This window comes from Apteryx rowi, unplaced genomic scaffold (assembly GCF_003343035.1).
Source record: "Apteryx rowi isolate R43461 unplaced genomic scaffold, aptRow1 scaffold_881, whole genome shotgun sequence".
NCBI classification, from domain to species: domain Eukaryota; kingdom Metazoa; phylum Chordata; class Aves; order Apterygiformes; family Apterygidae; genus Apteryx; species Apteryx rowi.
In genome coordinates, this window is record NW_020451184.1 from 226,922 (window position 1) to 252,591 (window position 25,670).

Below are 25,670 nucleotides of genomic sequence, written 5' to 3' on the forward strand. Positions count from 1 at the left end.
ATCCTCTAAATATCTCTTCCCATTGACTGGCCATGGCTACTGGTGACATCTTCACTCCTGCTGTTCTCTGCCTGGGAAATACAACAGTTCAGTCTTTGAGGCCTGAGACACTTTGCTCTAACAAATGTCATTTCATTTATTGTAGATGCACTGGGTTGAAATGAAATGGTCTGTAATGTTAGGAGGTTAGACTAGACGATTTAAGAGTTTCTTTCAATTCTAGCCTATATAAAGTCTAAGATGAAAGCAAATTCTGGAAGACTTTTGAGCTTTAGCCCAGTTATCAGTGACATCTCACCTTTACTGTGTCTGAATAGCATGGAGATGATGATCCCATGCTCAGCATATAAATAGGGACTGTGTATGATGCTTAGTTTCATTTTAAGAAATTGATGTGGCTTTGCAAACGTTTGTGATGTTTTTCTCACATTCATATACATATAGCTTATACTACTTTTTCTGAAGCTTTTGCATTTTGTTTTCTATTTTTAAAGAAAAACATGAACTACAACCAAATGACCTGGCTATCTCAAAATCTTTCGAGTCATCCAGTCGTATGTTTGTCTACCGAAAAGATCTGACTGATTCTTTGGTAAGGCTGTATTATTTATACTTTCTATTTTTGATTTGTCTGACTCCAGATCGAGGACTTAGTATTCCTCTTGGAGGACTTTTTCAATACAGAATTTATTTTTAATTCCTTAATAAAACTTAATGAGCTGCCATACATGTGAAAAAAAATTCTTGTGTTAACAGCATCTATTTTGCTGAACAGTAATGGAACTTGTTCATCAGTTTCAAAGAGACTGAAGCTCCTACGTGGCTTAAATCTTTCAATCTACATCAGCCCAGAAAAGCTGACTTGTGCTTGTGCAGGACTGGATGGGATGGGGATTACTTCAGGGATGTGTGACTCCTTTTTTTCTTGTGCCTCCATAACACTTGAAACACTTAAAGTGACTGGTACATAATCGTGGAAGATGATGTACGAACACCATGGAATTATTGCATGTAGAGACACATGCAGAGCGAGCTCTACCAAAATTACTGAGCATCAGGATGACCACAGGATATGTGGGAAATGTCCTGTCCCAGGAAATCCTTGGGGGGAAACCGGGAGAGAAAGGCCCAAGTATCCCCAGGGTCACTCAGCCCATAAAGCTGACCTCTCCCTTCCATCAGGTGGGTAGAGAGGGTTCACAGTGCCAGTCCCCAAAACCTCAGTGAAGCAGGAACGATCAGGGCCTCAAAGAATTAGCCTGTCAACACGTTTCTGCTAATTATGCATATGTGCATAAGTGCCGGGATGGAGAGCATTGCAACTGATTTTTGTGTGTTGTCAGTGCCACTAGGATCTGCGCTTTCATCCTAGGAATGAGAAATGTCTATTTACATTTTGTTGGATCAGTGTGTCTTTAAGAGCTGAAGTGCCGGTATCATTGTGATTTGTCATCCCCATCACCTGCAGCATTGCAGCCACCTCTAAAAATGCTAATATTAAGAAAAGATTTCCAGACAGGTGACAGCCAATCTAGTTTCATTAGTTACCTAATAAAAATTCCAAAACTTGCTGTAACTGTCAAAAAATGTAGCATCAAAGCAATGGCTTAACTGATCGAAATAATCTTTCATTTTGGCAGACTGTTCATGTGCCAAATTTCAGATTGATGAGATAAAAAACAAGAGAAGTACAAACCTTTGAAAATCAGAGTTAATAATGAAATTCAAATGACCCTTAACACCAGCAGTACCTGTGATTCCACATTAATATGCTAAGTAACTTTTATGAATAAGGACCCACAGTGTTTTACTGTTTTTTGGCAATTGCATTCGAAGTAAGACAATCATAAAATTGATGGGTTTACGGTATTTGTAAATGTATGTGGATTGGTGGCAAGTTGTGTGTATTTATTTGAAATCCAGCATACTTGCAGAATGATTCCTTTATCTTTTAATACAAAAATTTACTTTCTGGTGATTCCAGGGACTCTATTTTCATTATGCTGTCTGATTGGTTGGTGTTTTATACTCGAGGTTTAGAGAGAGAGAAAGAGAGGGAGAAAGCCTAATCCAATAAAATCATTGATCCTATTTTCCTGTTTCAAGCTATTTATTAAATAGGCTATAATGCATTGATTTTGATTAGTGTGGGGAAAAAAACCCTCAGAGTGCACTTACAGAAGATTACTTACTCAGCCTTGCTTTGTACCTCAGCCTAGGAGCTATTTCATTGCAAAGCTTTTGCTCAGGATTCTTTTCCTCTTGGCTATTGATTTAGAACCCGTTTGCTGTAAATGAGGAATTGCAACAAAGATCTGTGAGAATTTTGGGAATCAACACCTGGGATCTTGCCTTGGAGTTAACAAACTTTGACTGGAGTCTCTTCAATGCAATTCACGAGGTAAGAAGTGCCAAGTCCGCTTCCAAGCATACTGGTCATGCAGCGTTTTGTTATTTTTATGTCCTGGTGTTGCATCAGTATCTTGGAGCATCTGTATGATGCGGCTCTCAGTTCACCGTCATGGCAGCCTTCAGTAGCAATTCAGGTCCAGGAGATATTTTGCCGTCTTTGATACTGTGAAGTTTGTCAAAGGTTTGTAACTTCCCTGTGCTGGGGCACCTGATAAGTTCCCTGTATACTTGGTGGGTTTTATTCAGATTTGCTTCTGAGAGTAAAAGAGCAAGATAATTCTCTAAAAATATCTGCAGGTGTATGTACTGCATATACAAATTGTCCTTTGCACTTGGTAACATTTCAGTAAATGTGGGACTTCACAAATAAGTGTCTGGATATCACTTTAACCATAACAGAATTCAAAATTTGAGCAAATTAGATGTTTATGTTACTTTTTTGGTTTGGCTGCAGTAAGATAAAAATACTGGGTAGGCTTTATAAAATGGTGTAAAGGCCCACTTCAGTGCCTATTGGGTTGTTTCAGTGACAACCTTTAATAGATTTTGGTGTGAGCCACTGAGTAAAAGACCCAGTCAACAGTGCAATGGTGAAGCACAAAATGTTGCTTGAAAATATCATTAACTGAAAAGCATGATGGCCTGCGAAAATGGACAGGAAATTCCCTTGCCTCTCATCAGCTGCTTTCCTTGATCTTTCTTTTCAGGTTCTTATATTCAAGTTTCATTTTAAAGCTAGAGCTGGCGAGATTTTTTGCACAGAAATTAAGACCCACACCTCTGTTCTTCAAAACTTGTCTGTTTTTAGTATCAAATGGAAATGGAAATTTTTCAAGTTCTGGAATGTTCTGATATGGGCTATTTTTCATACTGAAACAGAAGTGATAAAATGCTGAAAGAGACAGATTGTTTATGTCCTATATCTGTCTGAAACCAGAAGAGGAGCTGCAGGAAATCTCACAAGAAAAGCACTTCTTGCAGGACTTCCAGTCCACTTGCAAACTGTAATAAGCCTCTAGACTTTGCTAAGCCAAGGCTGGACCCTGAATCATTTGTAATTGACTCACAGACAAGTAAAAATAGCCATTTGTTACCAAATCTTATTTCAAAAATATACTTTTAAATAATCTGTAATTCATTTACATTCAGATTGATTTTATATCCCTAATAATGTTGTCATTGTCTTCCAGCAAGAGCTGATATACTTCACCTTCAGCAGACAGGGCAGTGCTGAAAACACTGAGAATCTCAGTCTTCTGCTTCAAAGATGCAATGAAGTCCAGCTTTGGGTTGCCACCGAGATCCTCCTCTGCAGCCAGCTCTGCAAACGTGTACAGCTAGTGAAAAAGTTCATCAAGATTGCTGCCCAGTACGTTATTACGTTTGCAAAAAAATATCCTTGAATGCACATGCTTTATTTACTGGGAAAGGGGAAGTAGGTGCAAGAGCGAAGAAAAGAAACTGGTTGTCATCCTGTATTTGTACGAGTATAGTAAGCATGCCTAGATAAAACAGCCCGTAAATAACAACAGCAAACACTGGCCAAAACTAGCTGGGGTGGAGTATATGCTACGCAAATCTTCCTCAACAGCTTAGACAATGTATCTGCAGCATCAACTGCAAAATCCTTGATTTTGCAGAGATCCCTCCTTTCTCAACAGAAATAACCCAAGAAACCATATTACAAAACTATTTGAGCTTCAACACAGTTACTTAGCAAAGACTACATGGAAACCACCAAAGTCTGTTTTAGAGTCCTACCTCTAGAGAGGAAATTGGCTGCAGTAAGCTATTGTCCTATATAACCCTTTCTGGACTACACTTTAATTTATATATTTTATTTGCTGCATTAATTAGATTTGTCAGTCTGTTCTTGCACTATTACTAAATAGTGCTGGCATTTATTCTATGCCTTGGAACAGAGTACAAATATATTCTCTACACAGAGAGTTCTTTTCTCTGTAATCACTCTTATTTTAGTAACCAAGGGAATGGAGCAATTTAAATACATGCAACTATTCTCCTCGCCTCTCTCTCTGCTTGTTCGTCTTCTGCAATATTTGAATATGCATGTTCATGGAAAATGTATAATTTGTTCCCCTCATCGACTGGGTTGATTTAATTTGTTTCAAGCAAGGCAGTTATATACAAAAGACTGTTCTCTGCTGAAGCAGTGCTTTTGGTATAATGAATTCTTCTAATCTAATCTAGTGTAACTCTTAAATGTGGTTTGATTTGGTTTGCAAGTTGTATGCAATCCAATAATACATTCTTTTTCAGCCTTATCAACGGCCAAGTTTGGTCCAGTTATGTCAGAAATGGTTGGTTCTGTGTGGCTTCCTTGCACCACAGTAGCATTAATTTGCATTCCAGAAAAAGTTTCATATCTCTCCCACATGAATAGGGATATATTTGTCTCCAGAATAAAAGGTTGCCTTGTCTAAGTTAATTCCATCTCTGTTAAGCGAATAGTCAAAGTTGCAGAAACTAAATACAGTTGTCAGTAAATGATACAGCATCTCTCTCTACATTACAGAAGCACCCATCATTTTAGCATGTAGATTCTGAAAAAATAAATACCCGTATAGGCAGTGTGTAGTTTGCTCAAGGTTCTCTTTTAATCAGAAAAGCAGAAAAGACATTATCACTATCTCATCAGTTCTGGGACAGTTAATGCAAGAGGAACAATTAGAGTGGAGGGACAGTGTGCTAACCACAGGACTGTCATCATTGGGCACAAGCCAGGCAGCCCTCTGACTGCTCCCTCTTCTCTGTTCCCAGATTCAGCCAGGAATCTGTGTCTCCAACCTTCAGCTTGTCAACACAGGACCAGGTCTAAGATCTTGTGTTCAGTGTTCATATGCTCCATTAAGGAGGAACACCTGAAGAAGATGAAAGGCCTTTATAAACATGTATCAATACCTAAAGGAAAGATAGGGTTTTTGAAACAGATTCCTACACTTCTGTTGATGAGTTAGTCTGAAATAGAAACCAAGTAATTTAATAGAGAAAACAAATTTGTGTGCTGTTAGAAATGAACATCTTGAGGAGATATAGAAGTAGGTCAACATAGGCTTAGAATAAATTGATCATAACAGAATCCTTCTTCAATAAAATTCCAGTTTAGGTAAAAACTGGAAACACCTTTTTTTTGTTCCTTCCCAAGCAGTAGCTGACTATAAAATACAAACCTAGTCTACACTGGTGGCCCAGGTTCTCTCTACAGTTTTTTGAGAGAGATGGGCCCCTCCAACAGGCAGTTTATCCAAGCTATGTTAGATATCTTTCTTATTTTGGAACAAATTGCCTTTGGAAGGTGCTTGACTGATGATAAAAGGAGTCTAAGCCACAAAGTTAGGATTAACTTAAGATAGCTGAAGTTAAGTGAGATGTATGCCATCTAAAGATAGTATACTGTGGTATGGGCCACTAAAGTGAATGCAAGCCTTATACAAACTTGTAACAAGTACCAGACAGTTTCCAGTCTAAGTCCTTGGCAGCTTTTCCCTGAAGATTAATCCCAAGGAAGACAGTAGATTCGCTCATATACTTAGTTATCTTAAAAGGGGATTCTAACACACACACACACGTGTTAGTGATCTTTGAGAAGCTGCATAAGCAGGTGAATCTTTTTGTTTGAATAGGACTCTCTGTTTCATGATTTCAAATTTCTGAATGGGCTAGAAATAATCAAGGACTGATCATACATAGTAAAATATCAAATAGAGGTATCAAGCAAATTCCATAGGGACCAGTATTGGAACCGATGCTAGCTACAACTAATTTATAGGGCTATGTAAACTGAACATTAATCAGATTTTCAGACAGTAAAAATGATGAGGAATTGCAAATGCACTGGAGGGTAGAAAAGAATACAGAATGATCTAAGGAGTCTAGTAGCATGTGCAAACAATAGTGGGATAAGATTTAATTTAGATAGATGCAAAGTAATTTCAGCTAGGGAATGCTGGTACTGAGCTGAAGAAATAAATGCATGATCGTAAAGAGCAGTATTGTGACAAAGGTCCTTGGGTGATAATAGATGACAAATTAAGGACATGGACAAAGTGTGATTGTGTTGCAAATAAATACGTTTGATATTTGTTTTAAAGTTCACAGGAGAAAGGTCTAAGAAGAGAGAGGCAAAGCAGTAATTGTGCTTCTCCTTCCCTCCCCACTCTCTCACTACATCTCCTTGATAAGAAAGAAATGCATGGGAGAAAAGTTAAAATAAATTACAAGTAATTCAATAAAGGATAATAACAATATAGAAAAGTAGATAGGAGGCCCATGACCATGAAGAGAAATTGATGATGTACAGTTTACAGAAAAGATGAAAGAGGGGATGAAGATATTTATAATACAACAGAATAGGGTCCAGGAGTTATTCTGTATGTCACTTGAACATTGAAAAGGGAAAATTACTTTTGACAGCAAAAGAAAAAAATAACCTGCCAACAACAAGGTTGATGAGGCAGTGGAACATTTGCTAAAAACTTCTTAGAGACCCCATCACCTAGACTGCAGGTCATCAAGATAGGACATTTAATGAGTTCATTATGTGGAAGATGATTGCGGGTTAGTGCTGGGAGTCAAAATGGGACTCAGTAACCTAGGATACCTGTACATTCCATTTATCTATTATTTTGAGGATAAAAAATCAGAATACAGCATTCATATTTTCATTCCACAGCTGTAAAGCCCAGAGGAATCTGAATTCATTCTTTGCCATTGTTATGGGTCTCAACACTGCGTCTGTCAGCCGACTGTCTCAGACCTGGGAGGTAAGATGCATCTTTGTATCTTTTAGACCTTGTCAAAACCATTTCTCACATAGGTTATATACTGGCGAATTACCTTTTCTTTCTAAACTTTGGTTTTTCATGCTGAAACCAAATGGGGAGCAGGTATCAGTATAGAAACTTTTCTGTGACCTGAAACCTCAGATGCATGACCATTCAAATAAAACTAAATGTGTCCTGGTGGAAGGTTTAAATAAGAGCAAAGAAAGAGATCTGACCCTCTTAAAAAACCAAGTAAATAATCCTAGCATTTTAAGTAGGTGTCAGAACAGAAGGTCTTACAAGGGCAGTTCCAAATGAAGCCTACTGTAGTATGGAATAATTTCATTAAAAAAATACAAAGTAGGAAACAAGCCCTCACTGATTCCCCTTGATCAACTCCTTTGCAGCTGCTCATTTTGAGCTACAAAGTTAGGAAATGGGCTGTGAATGAGGAGCATATTGGACAGCAGAGCATAGAGATGAACTGCTAAAGAAGCAACCAGTTGCCAGACAGAGCATGGGATATTAAGAGAAGGGTCCCTCTGGGATCTGTGTTTATACTGCTGTTTTTTCCATCAAAGTAAATTATTGAATAGTAATATTTTTCAGCTTATTATATTTGCTGATGGCTCCAAAATTAGAGAAGGAGTGATTTAGTGTAATATAGGGGGAAACTCAACCTTCAGCCCTGGTACCTAACACTACAAGCAGGCTGTACTCCAGAGATTTGACTCTGTAACACAAAGTGACAAAGAGCTGCTGTGGTCTCCAGTGTTAAACATACTCTGGAGCACAAACAGCTGAAAACAAATGGCCATCAGGGGCTTGCAAAGGTACTTAAATACTGTGCAAACTCCCCTTAGCTGAAATCACAGATATGGAAATATCATGGTGTATGTCAGTGGCAGAGAGATAAGGGTACCAGCTGCTTCTGTGGGGAGTTTATAGAGGAGCAGATAGGCAAGGAGTAGCTATCTTCAAATAATAGGTAAATCAAAACTCTTCAGAGGAAAAATACATGCTTGAGGTTAACTATACAGAAACCAATGTCTCTCCTGCTTCTGAAATGCCTTGTCCACCAGGGACCATTTGCCCTTGCCCACTCTTATGGATTGCCTTCATCCCTTTTCTTTGGGCTTTGGCAGGGATGTGGAAGGGAACTAAGTATTATATCAGAGATCCCTGGTGGCTATCGCGTAGATCTCTCCCGCACAGAAATGTGCAGAGCTCTCCTGCATGGTGAGAGCTCTTCGAAGATCATGCGCCCCTGGTGAATTTCTCTTGGGAAGAACAGAATATATTATTTGTCTGAACAAGGAGTGTGTCTGCGTACATATCATTGTAAATATGTCAAGTTTCTGTGTGTAAAGTATTTATGAAGTCAGACTTGCACTTTTTTTTTATTTGTAAAACTTTACTGTACTGGAAATTTCATATGCAGAGGGTTATTTGTATTAGTAACGTGACTTCTAGAAAGTAGAGCAATGTGTATAGATTAATTATAATTACTTACACATGTAAATGAAGTCACCTAAATTTAAAGAACCATTTAGATACTAAACTATGCACTTGAGTTCTTAAACGAGTATATATTCCCAAGCATATCTTCTACTTTTGTCTGCAATATGCAGGGTTTTAATGAGCCTGACTTTTCCTGATTGGAGATGTTAAAAGTGTACAATTGCAATTCTATATGCAGTTACTTTAGCGTTTTAATTATACATCGCATCCACTGAGTCTTAATTGTTCTGAATCTCCTGTCTCTTGGTGGTGTCATTGTGGCTGTGATAGTCTAAGGACATAGGTGAGGCAGGCTTTGTAGTAAGAGGGAATATCTTTTACTAAACTAACTAGTATAATTAGAAAGAATAGACAAACTTTCAGGCCTACATGCCCTTCTTGAATTCTGAAATACCAGCAGGAAAATTTGAAGTGAAGAGCAATTTCTCTGAGTTTAGTGACGATGAATCCCTTAAAGCATCTGAGAGAAAAGGTAGTTGATGCCTGTGGAGCAGAGGGAGTGTTAGCATATGGGGGAAGAAGGAAGAAGGCGATTTTTGCCTGGGCTCACTTGGGAGGTGTTTTGTGCACCTCCCTGTGGGATTAGGATGAAATACTGGAGACAGAGTGATTGTTTCATAAGGAAAGTTCTCTGACAACAGCATGTGCACTGGTGGGAGGAGGTGAATCAAACAGAGCAGTGGCAGTATTGCACCTGTTGATTTCTAAAACCCACAGTTTAGGGAAAGAGTGATTACAAGAAATGATTTAGCTGGGATATGATTACAACCTCTAAATCCTCAGTCTGTGTTACTATTTCTAACCTAATAAAGATACTGAAATAAATGCAGTAGACATGGAAGTTAGAGAAGGAAATAAAACAGCTGCTAACAGGCAGTTTTTGTAAAAGAATTGTGAGCATGTGGGATCCCAGGTGGTGGCTGCAGAGTCGAATGCGCTGGCATCGCTGCACTGAACACGATCTCTAATGAGGACTTTGGGAACTGAGGAGAGGGGTTAACTCCCTGAGAAAGCGGCCTGTTGATACTTCTAGTAGGCACTTCACACATGACAGTCTCATGGGAAAAAAAAGCCTCAGTATTTTTCTGCCTGTGTTTTTTTAATTTTTTTTTTTTTAATGTTTTTCCCACTTCAGAAAATTCCAGGGAAGTTCAAGAAACTTTTCACTGAGCTGGAGAGTTTGACAGTAAGTACAGTGTTGATAGCAGAAGAGAATGCCTTGCCTTTGCCTCCCTTCTTTCTGATTTATTTTGAAACTGCCTGTCATTGGCTCAAGCTGGAACTTCTTCATGTCAGATCAGTGGTTTCCTGTAGGCCACACAGCCCTCCTGAGCTCGGAGGTAGTCTCCAAAAATGAAAAAGAAAAAGGCAGCATTCCTGACAGCTGAAGGAAGGGATAAGAGAGAAGCAAAGCTATTGTCAGTTCCCCAGTATCAGTCTGGAAACAGTTCTGTTGCTGTGGAGGTTAATCTTTCTGTATCGACAGAAATGTGCTGCGGATCAGGAGAAAATGAGGACAGCTGAAGGTTAAAAAAATTCAAACTCAGAGGCTAGGGATCTTTTTCACCATTATCAAAGCTGAATAAACAAGTGTTTCCTGTGGCTGTCATGGAACTGTACATGTGGTGAAATCACTGTCTATTGCGAGGGACATAAAAATCCGTCCTTTAACAGTTGTCATGCTTTTGCACTGATAAATTAGCATGTTTTCATTTGTAATTTAGCATGTTTTCAAGATTGTGTGTGAGCTCGTGTACAAAAGCGTGTTTATAAAGCAAAATGAGATGAGTTTTTGAATTACTTACACAACACCACTGAGCCATATCCTTTCATTTTCTTTTGAAAATGTCTGATATATAGTCTATTGATCTAAGAGCTTTTTTAAGGAATTCATTGACAAGACATTTTGGGATGCATTTTGTACTAGCAAGTAAGCTGAAAAGATTTTGCTAATAAAAATTGTGTGGGGAAATTACAGAGCACTTAAAGAGTGAATCCCTCCTGCAGCTTACTCCAGTTTTAGAACTGTTTCATCCAGAGGAACATAACTGCTTTTGTTTCTTTCATTGTTTACATTTCCTGTTCAGTTTAGTAAGTCACCTAGCTTGGAAAACCTTTATCTACCTCATTTCCCAAGGAAACCTTTTATATCTAAATCATCTTCAGATCATAAGCCCATAATGGATTTAGAATTGCTGCTTTTATAGCCTATTGATTTTTCTCTCTCTTACCCAAATGGTTTTGTAGGACCCTTCTCTGAATCACAAAGCCTACAGAGATGCATTCAAGAAAATGAAATCTCCAAAAATTCCTTTCATGCCCTTACTTCTGAAAGGTAATGTTAAAGCTTGTCTGCTCTTCTTTGCCGTGCAAGTGCATGTATAGAAATTTGCAATGGTTAGTTACAATAAGTATAAAGTGATTTTTTTCCTTCAGGTGGCCTTATGATAAGTATGGTGCAGATGTAATGATATATACAGGACAGCACTTGCTCTAGACAATAATAAACAGCTGCCTTTTGAAACAGGGGGAAATGGCATTTTTCATACAAATTTTTAAACTTTAGTACTTTTCCTGTTACCTAAAGATAGTGCAGTATGCCATTGCTTTGACTACATCCTTTTCAGACTAGAAGAGAGAGCTCGCAAGTCTCTGAACAGAGCCATCTGGTTGTGCTTGGTACATGCACACAAATAGCATCGGAATCGCTGCTGGGTTCTGAGGTGTTTGCTCTGCCTTAAAGGAATAAAATTAACTGGTAATATATTGAAAACAGAGTCTGCCCCATCTGTCTGTTCTGAGTGGAGTATGAAAAAGATAATAAAACTACTTGTTTAATATAGTGAATTAGGCAAATAATTAAGTGGCAGGTATTTTGAAGATCCCATTATCTTGGATTCATTAATTATTAATCATCTTGTTTTTGAGCATGACAAGTTCATTTGATACTCCTGTATTCCAAAAGTATTCTCTTTAAGGCTGTTTAGTCTAACTTGTTGCTGCTCCAAGTTTAAAATGTTTGAAGAGCTAGTTCTCCAAATAAGTCAGTGACAGTTTGGGAGCCATAAGGCACTTCCCCTCTTTGCACACATCAAAAGAGCTTGCATTAAGTCAGATGGATAAAATGATCAAGGCTTCAAAATGACTGTTTTTTAGGTGTTCTTTGAGTATCTGTTATCTGCAAACAAAGAGGGGAAACATATAACTTGTTAACTATGATGTTTGCACAGCAGTGCAATATTGTGTATGGGAACATGCACATAAGCAGCATTCATGCGGCATGATCTCATGTCTCTGAAATGTGTTGGAGAGACTGAGGAGGCTTTGCAAAATAAGAGAGTAATCCTCTTCAGTACAGAATGATCCATAAGGAGACATTGCGAAGGTTGGTAATTCCGATTATACTGCACATCACTTACACGGTGTTGACTTTATTCTGTATCTGGCATGTTTTTACTAATATTATTTAGAAGACCAGTAAAATAAGCATTAATAACATAGAAATCATTAGTAATTCAACAATTGACTGTATTTCAACACAAGAGGAACACAACTAGTTTCAAGAGAAAACAGAAAATCTGTAAAAACCTTTCTTTTTCTAGTTATGAAAAATAACTTTAGAGTGTCCTTTCAAAGTTAATCTAAATGCAGAGCTTTCTTACAGCACAGACACAACTTTTGAAAATCAGACAGATTTTTCAAATATTTGATAAATTGCAGTGTTGTACCCTTACAAGATAGCTCAGATGCAATTTTCTGCTCCACTGAATTTATCTAAACTCTTAGTTGTTGGCCGCAAAGCAAATCTCTGTTCTTTCTACCCTCAGAGATATGCAGGGCAGTCATAGACTTAAAAACTGTCTGGAAATTTCTGGTTTTGGTAAAGTTCCTCATTAGAAGTGACAGACATTTTTTAACTTCATTGATATTTTCCCATGGGTTTGCTTGCATTTACACATACACCCACACATGTGCATTCACATATAGCCATTTAGGTGACAACCTCTGTCTGTCAGTCAGCTCCCAAACCGTGTCCTTTCGCTGGCCTTGCGAGGTGCCCCAGAGCAGCCCAAAGGAAGAGGCGAGGCCAGTCCTACTCCCTGCTTTTGCTGTGGGTCAAAGGAGGACACCTGCAGGCAGCGACATCCTGGGTGGATCCCTGCGCTTGTCCGACTTGCTCGGGAGTGCCAGCAGGGCTCAGCCCAGTTCCCCGCCAGATGCGGGAGCCCTCCATCACCCCTCACACGGACCTGACCTAACGATTACCAGCCCTGGGTTCCCACCAGCCCGTTAAGCCATTAACATTTCCATTCTAAGCAATTATGAAATGCCCTTCAGGCACGGAGCGAATCTGTGAAACAAAAGGAAATAAATCAGGTTGGCTGGTTTTGCCTACTATGCGGGGAGGGGAGTGAATGGCAAGTGAGCCCCTGGTGTCAGCTGCAGGTTCCCAGGCCAAAAATCCCCTGGAACTAGCGCTCTTCATAGTCTCACTGCAGGGACCAAATGGCCATGACAGGGATAAGTTTCTTGGATGTGCCAGTGATGAGTACGGGAGAAATGCTGAGACAGGCAGTTAGACGGCTGTGTTGCAAGTTGGCCCCTCAGCTGAGAGAGGCATTGCTCAGTTTGCTGAGTGCTGTTTGCCAGCTGGCAGACACAGCTGTAACTTTGAAGATGTAACGGTGGTAAAGTGCCATCTCATTAAAATAATGCCATCTCCTCCTGGTACTCATGAGTATGTGTACATCAGAGGGGCGGGCAGCTAAAGCAGGAGAGATGATAGGGCGAATGGTGGTGGTGCTCCTGCTTTTATTTCCTGTGACCCCGAGGATGCAATATAGGAGGTAGCGCTTTAGTCCCCACAGGGAATCTGCCCCTGCCCTAAGTGCTTCATGTCTGAGATAAGGTCTTGTTTGTGTCCTAATATGCAGAATGACCTCAAGTTACAGATTTAATTGTAATCTTCACTTAGCAACTCTTATTTTGCCTGCCTTTTCCCCCTCCGTTTTGTTATGCTGTGTTCAGTTCACTTCCTGGAGCCAAATATAGACCTATTTCTTTTCCTCTCACTGACCTCTTTTTGCCTTTGCAAATTCTCTCCAGTAGTGCTGTGTAAAAGAGCATTTTGACTCCTTAGGGCTCCCCTAGCCCTAATGCTTATTGCAAGGCTAGGCTTTGAACTTCAGTATGTGGCTCTTATTTAACCTACCTGGCTGGCCACTGTCATAGCCCCAATCTCTGGGGAGGACGTTCAGAGAAGCTGTGTCCGGCAGACAGCTAGGATGAAGGGGTTTCAGAGATGACTTGAGCGTCTGGTAACTCCGCACTGGAGGAGCTCTGGACAGATGAACTGAACAGGACCACCCTTAGGAAGTGTCCAGTGGCACGGCCAGATCCCCAGGGCGCAGAGAGCCAGGGAGCCGTGCAAAGCCGATCATGCTGGGTGCTCCCTCCTGTTCCCAGCTGATGTGATATATGCCCTGGAAGTCACACAGATTAAGTTTAGTAAGAGCCTGTGGTCCCACTTGGAAAATGCCCTTATTAACACAGTGTACATAATGTTTCCATCTAATATGATGTTCTGTATACCAGTCTTGTTCCTTTTTAATAAGATATTGTGTCAATCCGTAATGGAATATTTTCCTCTTTTTTTTTCTTTTCATTGTTGTTTGGTCATCGTTTTATTCCTTTGTATTAAAACAACAAAGTCATAAAAATAATTTTTTCCTTTATTTTTTAGATGTTACATTCATCCATGAAGGAAATAAAACTTTTCTGGATAACCTTGTTAACTTTGAAAAGCTGGTATGTTAATTTTGTTTTTCCTGTGTTTTGGAGAAATCCATGCTCTCTTTTTCCCCTTCCCCTCCTTTTCTTAGAAGACTAAAAGATTTTCTTTTGGCTGAATCAGCAAGAAGTGAACAGAAGTAAACTCTGCTTCAAAGAGTAAACAGGATAAACAGTCAAGAGTTTAATTCTCCCCACCCCTTCCTCTGCTCCTCTTTCTTCTCATTCCTTCTTCCCCCACTTCTTTGTAAAATGGTTGAGACAGTGGTAGCCAACATCAGTGCTTGCAGTCCATTCAGTTTTGTCCTAGTTTAAAACCTGCCATTGGTATACTAATCCCAGAGATCTTATATGAAAGTAAAATTTATGATCTGAGTGAGATAATGAAGAAAATAATGCCTGAACTGTGAATTAAACTGACTATAAATATCACTATACTAACCTTTATATAGGGAGCACTTACTAACATAGTATCTTTGGCAACATCTGCTGTAGACATGGTTGATGTTATGTGACATCTACTCTGGCATGATATTACTGAGAAAATTTGATTTTTTTTTTAATTTTCATTATTTAATTTTTTGTTAACAACATTTCTGTAGTACTTAGTATATCTGAGCAGTTTTGGGGTAGAGAAACTGTGATTTTGTTGGTTTAGCTTATTTGTTCAAGAAAACAAAATGTTCTCCTGATTATTGTAGATGTGTTGTGGGACTGTTAGTCCAGATGGTTGTTCCTGATAAGTTGTTCCTGACTGTTTTCTCCATGTATCTACCCTTATTCCAGAATGAACTTCCAAACATGGAGTTTTTCATGAATCAACTGGTGACTTTAATTTCACATCCTCTCATAACGCATATTCTCTTTCAATTTATAAGCAGATGTAGATTTTGACTTTTGAACCTTTGAGATCCTCTCTTAGTGTTTTCTATTCAATTCCTATACGTTTTCTTGTTGCAGACTTTACAACATCACTGATTTACATTTAATGAAAGGGTTTTTTGTCCCAAGTCTGTTAACTGTTTCACCTTTAGTGTTTACATAAAGTTCATTAGCATGCTCTTCTTCATTGCTTCTTGGAAGTACATCTAATTAACACGTAAATTAGCTAGCCTTTGATGCACAATAATTGTTACTAAAGTTCCCCCACTGGCCCAGATATTAATTTAGTTAATATGTGGGGTCTGATTCTTATTCCAGTTTTAGCCAAACCTTGCGAGTTTGTTTGTTTGTTGTTCAATCATGTATGGGTTTAATGTATGCTGGGCTTGCTTGGTAAGATTTCCTATTCGTGCTGTCAGCATTACCTCCAATGGCAGTGGGAGCTTTGCTAACTGACTTCAGTGAGCCAGCTTTCCACCTTTTCTATGTAATCAGATAATGGGCATTTAAAATGGGGGAGAGCGTCTGAGACGATGGTGATGAGTGAGGGTTGTTCAGGCTGACTCGTTCTTCAAATTTTTAGTCAGATCATAATCTGAGGAATGTGCTGTCTTGTAGCTTCCTGGAGCCCTATGTACATTTCAGTTCAAGTGACAGTGAAAAATATGAAAGTCAGGACTTAGAAGAGATTTAAATGTAAGAGTGTGGAACCAGTACTTGTATTATACTGGTTATTTGGATGCTAAGGTATTTAGTCTACGAGCATGGACTTACTAAGAAGATGCATCACACATTGCCCATGCATACCTCAGATAATGTCTCTTTTCTAATTTTAAGGGCTTTGCCCCAAGGAAGTAGGTCTTTGGTGTTTATGCTGTGCTGGGCGCTTTCTGATCTCTGCTGAGAAAAATTAGGATTGACAGAGTCCTGCTTGCTTTGGATCAAGCCACTGAACCTTACCTGCAAATTTGCTGTTGCAGAAAAAGAAGAAAAGAATTATCTTACCATAGCAGACTTACTGTTTTGGGGAAGCAACTCACTCACTGTCATAAATGCACAGAGTTTCTACTTGCAAATTTCAAAGCAAAGATGGTTTCTCATGTCTCTGTTTGGATCAGTAAGATGAAATATTTTGTTCCTTGATGAAGTACCTGACTTGAAGGAGGACTGGTCAATCTGAGCCATTGTTGTTTCCAACTACATCAGTCAGTTTACTAAAAGATATTCTCTCTTCTACAATTGCTGCTTCTTTTATATCCTTATACCATTGTGGCCACAAGAATCGTACTGTGACTGAACTTGATTCAACATGACATGATTGTAGTGAAGCCAAAGTTAATTCAAAATATAAAGAGGGGAATTTGCAAAGAGAGGAAAAAAATTATCTGTTTTCTAGGGAATGTTACCTAGATTTAGCAAAAGTTTAAGGGATTGCAGCAGTTTATTTAACTCCATGTTGGATAAAATCTAGGCTATAATATTGTTAGATCAATATTTAGTATCATACCCTCTTCCTCTACTAAATATGAAGAAACAAATGAAAATAGGGTCTTATACTGTTGCATCTCAAGATATTTCCATGGTATATGCTAAGCTGCTTCAGTGAAGTGTAGTTTCTTACATTTTTTTTCCTCTAGTCAGCCCTCACCCATATCTTCAGCAATAGCATGTCTTAGCCACACTCCAGCAAACTCTAATACAGGTCAATGGCCATTACCTTTACAAATAGTGCATTTTTACAGAGTAGTCCCTCCATCAGTAAGAACTGTACATGCATCTGAATATTTTCAACACACCCCCAAAATATCTGTGTAACTCCCAAGCTTGATTTTGCTATCATTAGTTAAAGGAGTGCTAATGATCCTAGGTAGCTGGTAGGCTGAAAAGCCGCCAGAAATATTCCTTGTTATTCATCACACTAATGTTATGCAAGCATCTGTTAAAAAGTCAGGAAATAGCATTTGCTTTGCAGATAAATTAGCTGATTTTCCATATTACAGTTGGGTGAGAGAGAGTTGAAGAGGGACAGAGTGAAATGCCTAATTAGGCTACTAAAGAAGGGAGATTTGGGATTCAGCTCTAAGAGAGTTTTGTACAAAGAGGGTCTTCATCCTCAGGGCATCAGCTTCAAAAGCCAGTCTCGGATGGATGGACCCCACACTGAGCAACAAAGGAGAAACAGCAAAGAATGGCCCTGTGTGTGATTAGTGGGATCTCTCTTACTTCTAAAAGCCAAATTCAAAATAAGGGTTTCAGCTGGAAAGCATCACAGCAGCACTGGTGAAAGCTGTAGCTCTCCCAGTGCTCACACCATTGACCATGAAATCTAGGAAATCTCATTAGAACTTCATTATAATTAGTGCAAGGAAAAGACATCAGCACAAGAGATTGCATGATTTCATGGCAAATGAAGCACAGCAACTAACAAGAAAAATGATTATGTGTCACTGGTGTATGAAAGAAACACAAAGTCCTCATTAAACATGTGCTCTGCTTTTTTTGTGATAAATTTTTCTGTGGAGGAACCCTATAAGCCACTCTGGGTGTTGAGGGATGAACTGTTTTACATTATTCTCATCTTAAACATACTCTGCTCAAGACAGCTAATCTTTTTCACCTCTGATTATTTTTGAGGGAGATGTGAGAAGAACTTCAGCTGTTTCTGTGAGCTGCTTTATCATTGCTGCTGACTGCAGTTTAAAGAGCCTTCTTCACTGATTGGAAAGGCCAGTAAAATAAAAAATACATCAAATCATTCTCTGAGCCACTGTCATGCTATGAGAAGACTGGCTCATGTATAACTCATTTTCTTCCTGAATGCAACTTGCTGTTACAATTAATCTGTACTGAATTTTGTTCTGTTTTCTTCAGGCAGGTAGCTCATGGGTGTAGTAGGTAGCAAATGTCTTACTGTATTTGCACTTGGATGTGTCTGTGTGATATAATATTCAATGAAGTTTAATGTGTCATAAAAGGTTCATTCATTCTCAAATGGGAAAGAGAATAATATCTTTCTGTTAGCACCACCTTTTCCTAAAATAGTATACACGTAGCATGACCTTCTTTGGTACATGTCTGCAGAGATGTCAGAGCACTCTACAGCATTTAGGCTGTGGGCTGTTATTTTTGTGCGTTGGTATCACACTGCAGAAAAGGCCTGACTGATACTGGGGCCTGACTGTGCTAGGCACCGTACAAGTATATGTAGAGGTGAAGCCTGTGCCACAAAGAGCTTACAGTCTAATTAGACAAAACAGAGAGATGGAAGGAGATGTCACAGAATACCCAATGCCCAGGATAATGCATTAAAGACAGGAGATGACTCCAGAAGCACTAAGTCAATCAGCTCCTTTTTCCAAAAGACTTCCCTGCTGTAGATTTTCAGTTTAATAAAAATCACAGGAACAAAATTAAGTAATTATATGGCTGTTCTGCGTTACCACTTTCCGTGGGCTCCTAGGGAGTTCCTCTCATTTAATCCATGTGATATCAACAAGGACCTTCTGGACTAACCCTGTTTCATCAAATGCTATCACTGTGCCAAAGAGCGAGAGGGCCTTTCTGTCCATCTCCCACTATCCTCGTTTTCTACCTTATTACAGGTGTTTTTTGCTGTACAGGATAAGGCAAAGAAAGATTTTTTAGGATTTTCTAATGACAGAATCCATCTCAGATTTTTGCACTGATATTTTATGTTTTGCCTTTGCAGCACATGATTGCAGATACAGTTCGATCATTGAGACATTGCAGAAATAACCAGTTTGGTGAGTAGTCAAAATTTGCTACTTTTTTTGCCTTTCTCCAGCCCTGAGATTTTGTGCTTTTTTTCCACTTCTTAGGTTTACTTCAGCAGTAAAATATTGTTGCTAGTTATTTAAACAACCAGCAAAAGCGGGGTGTCATTTTTGAAAGGTAAAAATAGCAGTAACCACAGTTGGATGAAACTGAAGTTTTATTTTACAAAACATTTGTAGAAATAGTTTCCAAATTTTTTATAAAATTATTTTTCTGAAAAAATTATAATCTCTTCATAATGTTGTGTAAAGCCTGTGCCAACTACACTTAAATGTAGTTTCTCACTTTCCCAGTTACAGCTGAGTTACCTTAGTCTCTTCCATGAGTCCAGGTGTTATGGTAATAACACTGTCTTGACTTCCAGTAGCTGAAAGAAGGTATTCATCACTATGGCTTTTCATTGAGTTCCACGAAGACCAATCAGATATTTATGTATTGTTTGCTTCATTTGGTTTCTTAAGGACATTTCACAAAATGGCAGAAGTCTGGAAGATACTAAGATCCTATGGATTTCATGAAAATAGTTGACCAGGTAGAAAAGAGGAGGTTTTGATAGTACTCTTGGTAGGGAAGGTCTGGAAATTGAGCTCAGCCTGTTTTAGACACTAGAGAATCTATGCAGATATGTGCCTTTTTTTTTCCCTTGCTTTTGATGCAGGAAATGCTTTCTTTGGTGTTTCCACTTTATTAGACACCAGAGAATCCGACCCTTAGGAAATGTGCCAAAAGACCCCAGCTTTCTTTGTTCTGCTGCTCACAGAGGGGAAACCTTGTTTTTCTCCTCCTCTGCATGACCTGTGCTGCAAAGAGGTTAAACACAGGAAGGGGACAAACACAGCACTGCTTTAAAAAGTAGTTAGAGGTTTTAAGCCAAACACACTAACCATGTCATTTACTGAGGTCAATAAAATCCCTTTTCTAAAAAGAACTTCAGAACTGTGCTGTAGCCTTAATGCAGAATTTTCATGGATGAAAAAAAAGAGGTTGAATTGTTTGCTTTTTTTTTCCGGCTAAATTTTCAGTAGCTGTCAGCATGGTCTTTGACAAAAGAATAATAATAACTTTGTGTGTAAATACATACACCTTGGAGAACAATAGGCACTGTTAGTAGCTTTCTTGAACATTTGTTCTGCATAGGATTGCCTTGTATACTTGTAGTCTTTTTTCTTTTTAGCAAAGGCTGCTTACTATTATGATTCTTCTGCTATTTATATATAGAAAAGTGTATATATATACACACAGACTTATGCACTATATATATATCTATCTATATGTATATGTATACACACATCCTCTGTTAAACCAGGTACTGAAAGAAATATTGATTAATCCAAACAATGTCCTTATAAGTTTGAATGTCTCCCTTATGTGGCATTTTAAAATGGCAGCCTTGTTTCCTTTAGTGGTGTGATTTTTTACAGCTTATTTGCAAAGAAAAAAAAATCTTTCAACTTATTTTGGTGTTTTTTTTCAAGTGATTTTGTAAGTGTTGCAACATAAATCCAAGGTTAATACCCAAGATTTATCATATAATCTGGTTGTTTGAAATAGATGATTGTTATTTTATTTTACCACAGACTTGATTTATTATGAAGCTGGCATTTAAAAAGCAGCTTATACAGATATCCCTGTAGGCACTATTTTTTTGTTAAATTCATTTAGGCATGAAATGAATTCACTGAATATTTATTGAGACTTTATGGACAGCTTCATTTTCTAGTGGGCTTATTTTGCTCTCAGGAATGTGAATCTTTCTACTGCATCAACTCCCAGATTGGCCTAAGAGCAGCAGGCATCTTACTGTAGGAAAGGATTCAAACAAAACCAAGCAAGGAATATTATTATTGTTTATGAACTGTATCATGTGTTTTAAGTATGCAGAGCAAAGTCTTTCTGGATTAGGAACTGATTGGGTTGCTGAGCAAGGCTGAAATGCCTTTTTAATGGAAATAATACTTTAATATATTAAATCCTGAAAACAAATAATATCATTTCCAAAATCAGGCAAAGCAGCCTGATCAAATAACATAATTGAAGCTTTTGTAATTTCAGGTGTTAGTGAGAATGTAAATAATTTTCAGTATGTTCAGTACAGCTGCTGTGAACCTATTGCCTAAGAATTCTGGGATTCTGACACAAATTTATCACATTATCCTATTCTTTGCCACATCCCTGAAGTCAGACAGGTGCTTAGAAATAGCTCCTAGAAATAGCTGCCCAGGAGCACCTTTAGCAGTGGTGCACAAAACTGGCTGTATTGTCATCCTGTGTTACTTGCGTAGTATCAGATAGGGCTCTTCACAAACAAGTAGGGTGGTTGGGTCCTAAAAGGCTTCTCGTTTAGCTGGAGTATGTGGAAAAAAAGGATGATAATGAAACAAAAGAGAGGAACGGAGCGTGCAGCTAAGCTGATTGGTTTGAGGATTTTTTTTTTTTAATTTATGGTAATGGTATTAAGAATTCCTTGAGGACATGGACTAAAACGGAGCTCTCCAACCTTTGCTAGCTTGCCAGCAGTGTGACAAAATAGGTTTCTGTGGGCAACGTATCTCTTTGTCTTCTCTGCCAGCCATGTTGGGTCTCAGTAGCAATGGGCTTAGCTCTTCCTTTTCCATTTCTGTGGGTGGCCAGCAATGCTGGAAGGTTTCACAGGCAGCGAGTTCCCACAAGTCAGGGTTGGGCCTGAAGACAGTGGCAGAGAACAGCTGCTGTTGCAGCCACCCTTCCATTTGTCTGTTCCACAGCTAATTCCTCCTGCCATGTACGCTCCTGTGACATAGTAGCGTGACTCTCATCTCTATTACTAGATCAGAAATCAAAAGCATAACAAATCAAAGCCCAGGGGTCTATCAGAAGAGCTTTGAAGAGCTTTAGTATCCATCTGCTGCGCTGTCACCTTTCCCCTGCTCCCAAGGAAGTGATTCAGGGGCCTGCTGTCTTATATATTTGTGTTAAGATTGTTTAAAAGTTACAAGCTAGATCATCTACCCCTGCTCAAGGTCCTTCTGTGCTGCCAGAGCAGCACAAAGGAAACTTTGAACCATGCTTACAAGGGACAAATTGTCCATACTCCCGGCAGGAGGAAACCATCCACGTGGGCACAGGCAGCCCTTTGCCACCCACTTGCCTCTCCTCCTCTGCATTCATGCACGCAGGCTGCTGCTATGCCTGCAGACCAGCATCGCCTCCTCCTTGCTTTGTTCTCCCTTTTTTCTGTTTCTAGCTGTTACCTCAGGTATTGTACTTAAATAGCACGTCCTTTCGCTCACTGGCAGTCTTTTTTGTGAATATGCGGTACTGGACACATTGGCACACCTGGGGCTTCGAGATGCGATGCCAACGCACAGAACCATGAAGCAGGCAAGGCATGGCTGGCTCATCCGCTGTCTCCTCTCTTGCAGGCAATGAAGTTCCTTCAAAAGAGCATCATGAACTGAAGCCATACGTCCATCACCTGCATGTCATCGACAACCAGCAAGCTCTGTTTGAGCTTTCTCACAGGATAGAGCCGCGAGTGTGAGCGTACACAGCTTCATATAACCTTGTAACTGCAGCACTTTGAATTCAGTGAATGTTTATGCCAAGCATGTTGCTTCCCTATATATGAACAGTTTACTGAGTTTTATCAGTAGCTCACGCAACATACACAGGAGAATCGAGCAGAGCAAGCAAAGGAGCTGTTCACAGAATTGCAGGGCAAGCCTGGTGCCATCCCCACTTGTCACCACAACAGGAGGGAGCAGAGCAGCCGCCTTTGAGCTCAGGAGCTTGGTCTCTGTGAAAATATTGTTTGGTCCAGTGTAGCTTTCAATGCAGATTCTGACAGTATTAGAGTGAAAGGAAGCATCATGTCACAGCTGCAAAACATTTCAGCAAGCAACATGCAACAAGGAGATTCGCAGTTCACCACAGTACGTACCTCACTAATTCAAGGCTGCCAAAGTTTTGTTGCCAAAAATACTGTGCAATCCATGCAGCTTTCCTGAGTCCACCGGAATATCTTACCTGAGATAAGTGCAGACAGCCAAGAATGGGAATATGAAAAGACAGTGCACCATATGAGACTCACCAGTGTGTCATAATTTGGAGGTCAGAAGCGAACAGTTCATGCTGTTATGGTCCCTTAAGAGTTTGCTTTATAAAACACATTATCAGAGCTAATCCACTTTTGTTGCAGTTTATGGACACGATTGTTTGTGTACTAAAACTCGTATTTTCTCCCTTTTCAGTTATCTCAGATTTAGTACTAGCTCCTGCAGTTAACATGCTGTAAATTATTATAGCAGGAGCTGTTTTGTGCTTGGATTATGGCCTCCTCGTGTCTATTCAGGGGCAATGCCTAGGTTTCCTATGTACCTAACTAACCTCCTGGAAATACTCTAACGTGCACACGCTTCTAGTTCTTACAGAACAAGTGGGTGCACCTTGCAGGGTACCAGTGTAATTACTCACATATACACCAGGCTGTCAGCATTATGGTCCCTTTAGTACTTCTGTCCCCCTCTCACCCCTCCCCCAGCCAATTTTCATGAAGCTAAAAGTAGTACTTAGGGGCATGTTCTGAGCGAGCATTTCTAAAGTCCTGCCTACGATTGACCTATGTCTAAGTACTGCTTCATCTTAGCTCTGGTATTCAGTGCTAAGGAGTTGCCCTGAAATAATCTAGTGCATACCATGGGCTATGTGCAGTGTGCTCCTCTGTCTAGCATGTGGTTGTGCACCGACATACAGTAACAGTCCCTTTGCAGAGCAGGGAGGATATGCTGCCTCACTTGCCTATGTCTGTTGTATGTCTTCCACATCAGGAAGACTTCCAAGAAAATCGCTCCTTTACTGAAATGTGGGCCCCCTGAAGTAGCATGCTCTTTCATCATTGTGTGAACTCTGGTTTAAGGGGATTTAAGAAAAGCAGCTTTAACAAGTAGTCTGTGGGGGAATCTGTAGGATGCATTCAGTTTTCCAGTCTGTGAAATATTGTATAGGTCTATTGTAAAGGAAACAAATGTTTCAGAAATGTATTTGCTTGTACTTTGTTATTATCAAATACTATATGATTTTTTTTTAGAAAAAAAATCTTCTTTTTACCCAGTAAAAAGAAAAAAAAAAAAACTCTTGCTGGCCATGGAGTAAAAATTTCCTATGTTCTTCTGTAGATGTGACTGCACATATTGTAAATAACTCCTTTTGTGCAAACAGACCAAAACTGTTCAGATCAGGATACTAGCCGGAGTGGACTCCTTTTTGCAGTGTAAAAACACAAACCACAAATAGTGTTTGTTTCTTGTTTTGTTGCAGTTCTTCCTCTGGCTACAGTGCTCTCTGAATCCCTTGCATTGCTGGGGTTGTTTGCTGGTCCTTGAGCTCCCCCTTGTGAAATCCTTCTATTGCGGCATAATTTTCAGGAGCCTGCATGTAGACCTGACTCTGTGCTTTGGTTCTTATGGAATAACACTTTATTCCACAGCTTGAGCTTTCTCACAGGATAGAGCCGCGAGTGTGAGCGTACACAGCTTCATATAACCTTGTAACTGCAGCACTTTGAATTCAGTGAATGTTTATGCCAAGCATGTTGCTTCCCTATATATGAACAGTTTACTGAGTTTTATCAGTAGCTCACGCAACATACACAGGAGAATCGAGCAGAGCAAGCAAAGGAGCTGTTCACAGAATTGCAGGGCAAGCCTGGTGCCATCCCCACTTGTCACCACAACAGGAGGTTGTTCTGTTGAAATCTGTGGGGAAGAGAGCATAAGAAGGTTTTCAGTGTGAGAAAGTGGGCTTGACTATCAGTTCCCTGCACTCTTGGCTCTGTAATAGTTTTGTTAGTTACGGCTGGTGAAGCAGCAGTGGTGCCAGAAAAGAATAAAAGACGAGGAAGTGAAAGAAGAGGGGAAAGAAGAAGAAAAGAAAAAAGACTCTATGCTCAGGCTTTGATTTGAAAGTATGCTAAAGCCAGCTTGAGGGCTCCTCACTCTGCCAGTTCAAACTGGTCTGAAGTATGTTGATGGGCCAACTTCATTCCAGGAGGCTTCGAGCCAGACTAGGTATCAGCTATCTACAGCACTGTAACTTTATGCTAGATCAGGTATTGTCTATCCATTGCAGCTGGCATAATTAGTTTGAAGGCACAAAGCCAACATTAACTCTGTAATCTGTGTTCTGGCTAATTGGACTATTGTTTAAAACATTACAAACCAGTTTTCATAGTGGCCTTTCTTATTTGGATACAACTTTCAGGTCTGAGGGGCCAACTTTGGTGCATCGATTTCACACTGAGAATATGGATCTTTTAACTCTAACCGTAATAGAAAGGCAAATAGCCTGAACCTGTAGTTCTTGTGTCTAACAAATAAAGGCCCATTGGAGCCTTTGTTTGACAGCTGGTATTGCAGAGCTGGACTTCAGACTGGCAAGCAGTTTGAAGGTGTGGTGTTTGGGAGGAGAGTTAGAAATAAACCCTGTGAAAGAGAGGGGAACACTATATGA

General features: G+C 39.5%; 1 protein-coding gene across 1 annotated transcript in view; it reads left to right on the forward strand.

The window, feature by feature from the left end:
* RAPGEF5 (Rap guanine nucleotide exchange factor 5) overlaps positions 1 to 22,876 on the forward strand; it is a 137,629-nt gene extending 114,753 nt beyond the window's left edge. Inside the window, exons 19-27 of the mRNA XM_026090916.1 lie at positions 495 to 592; positions 2,279 to 2,401; positions 3,603 to 3,781; positions 7,106 to 7,196; positions 9,853 to 9,903; positions 10,965 to 11,052; positions 14,461 to 14,525; positions 19,099 to 19,153; positions 22,586 to 22,876. Of these exons, the coding sequence (XP_025946701.1) occupies positions 495 to 592; positions 2,279 to 2,401; positions 3,603 to 3,781; positions 7,106 to 7,196; positions 9,853 to 9,903; positions 10,965 to 11,052; positions 14,461 to 14,525; positions 19,099 to 19,153; positions 22,586 to 22,704 (869 nt within the window). The 3' untranslated portion in view covers positions 22,705 to 22,876. The remainder of the gene's footprint in view (positions 1 to 494; positions 593 to 2,278; positions 2,402 to 3,602; positions 3,782 to 7,105; positions 7,197 to 9,852; positions 9,904 to 10,964; positions 11,053 to 14,460; positions 14,526 to 19,098; positions 19,154 to 22,585) is intronic.
* The last annotated feature ends 2,794 nt before the right edge of the window (positions 22,877 to 25,670 follow it).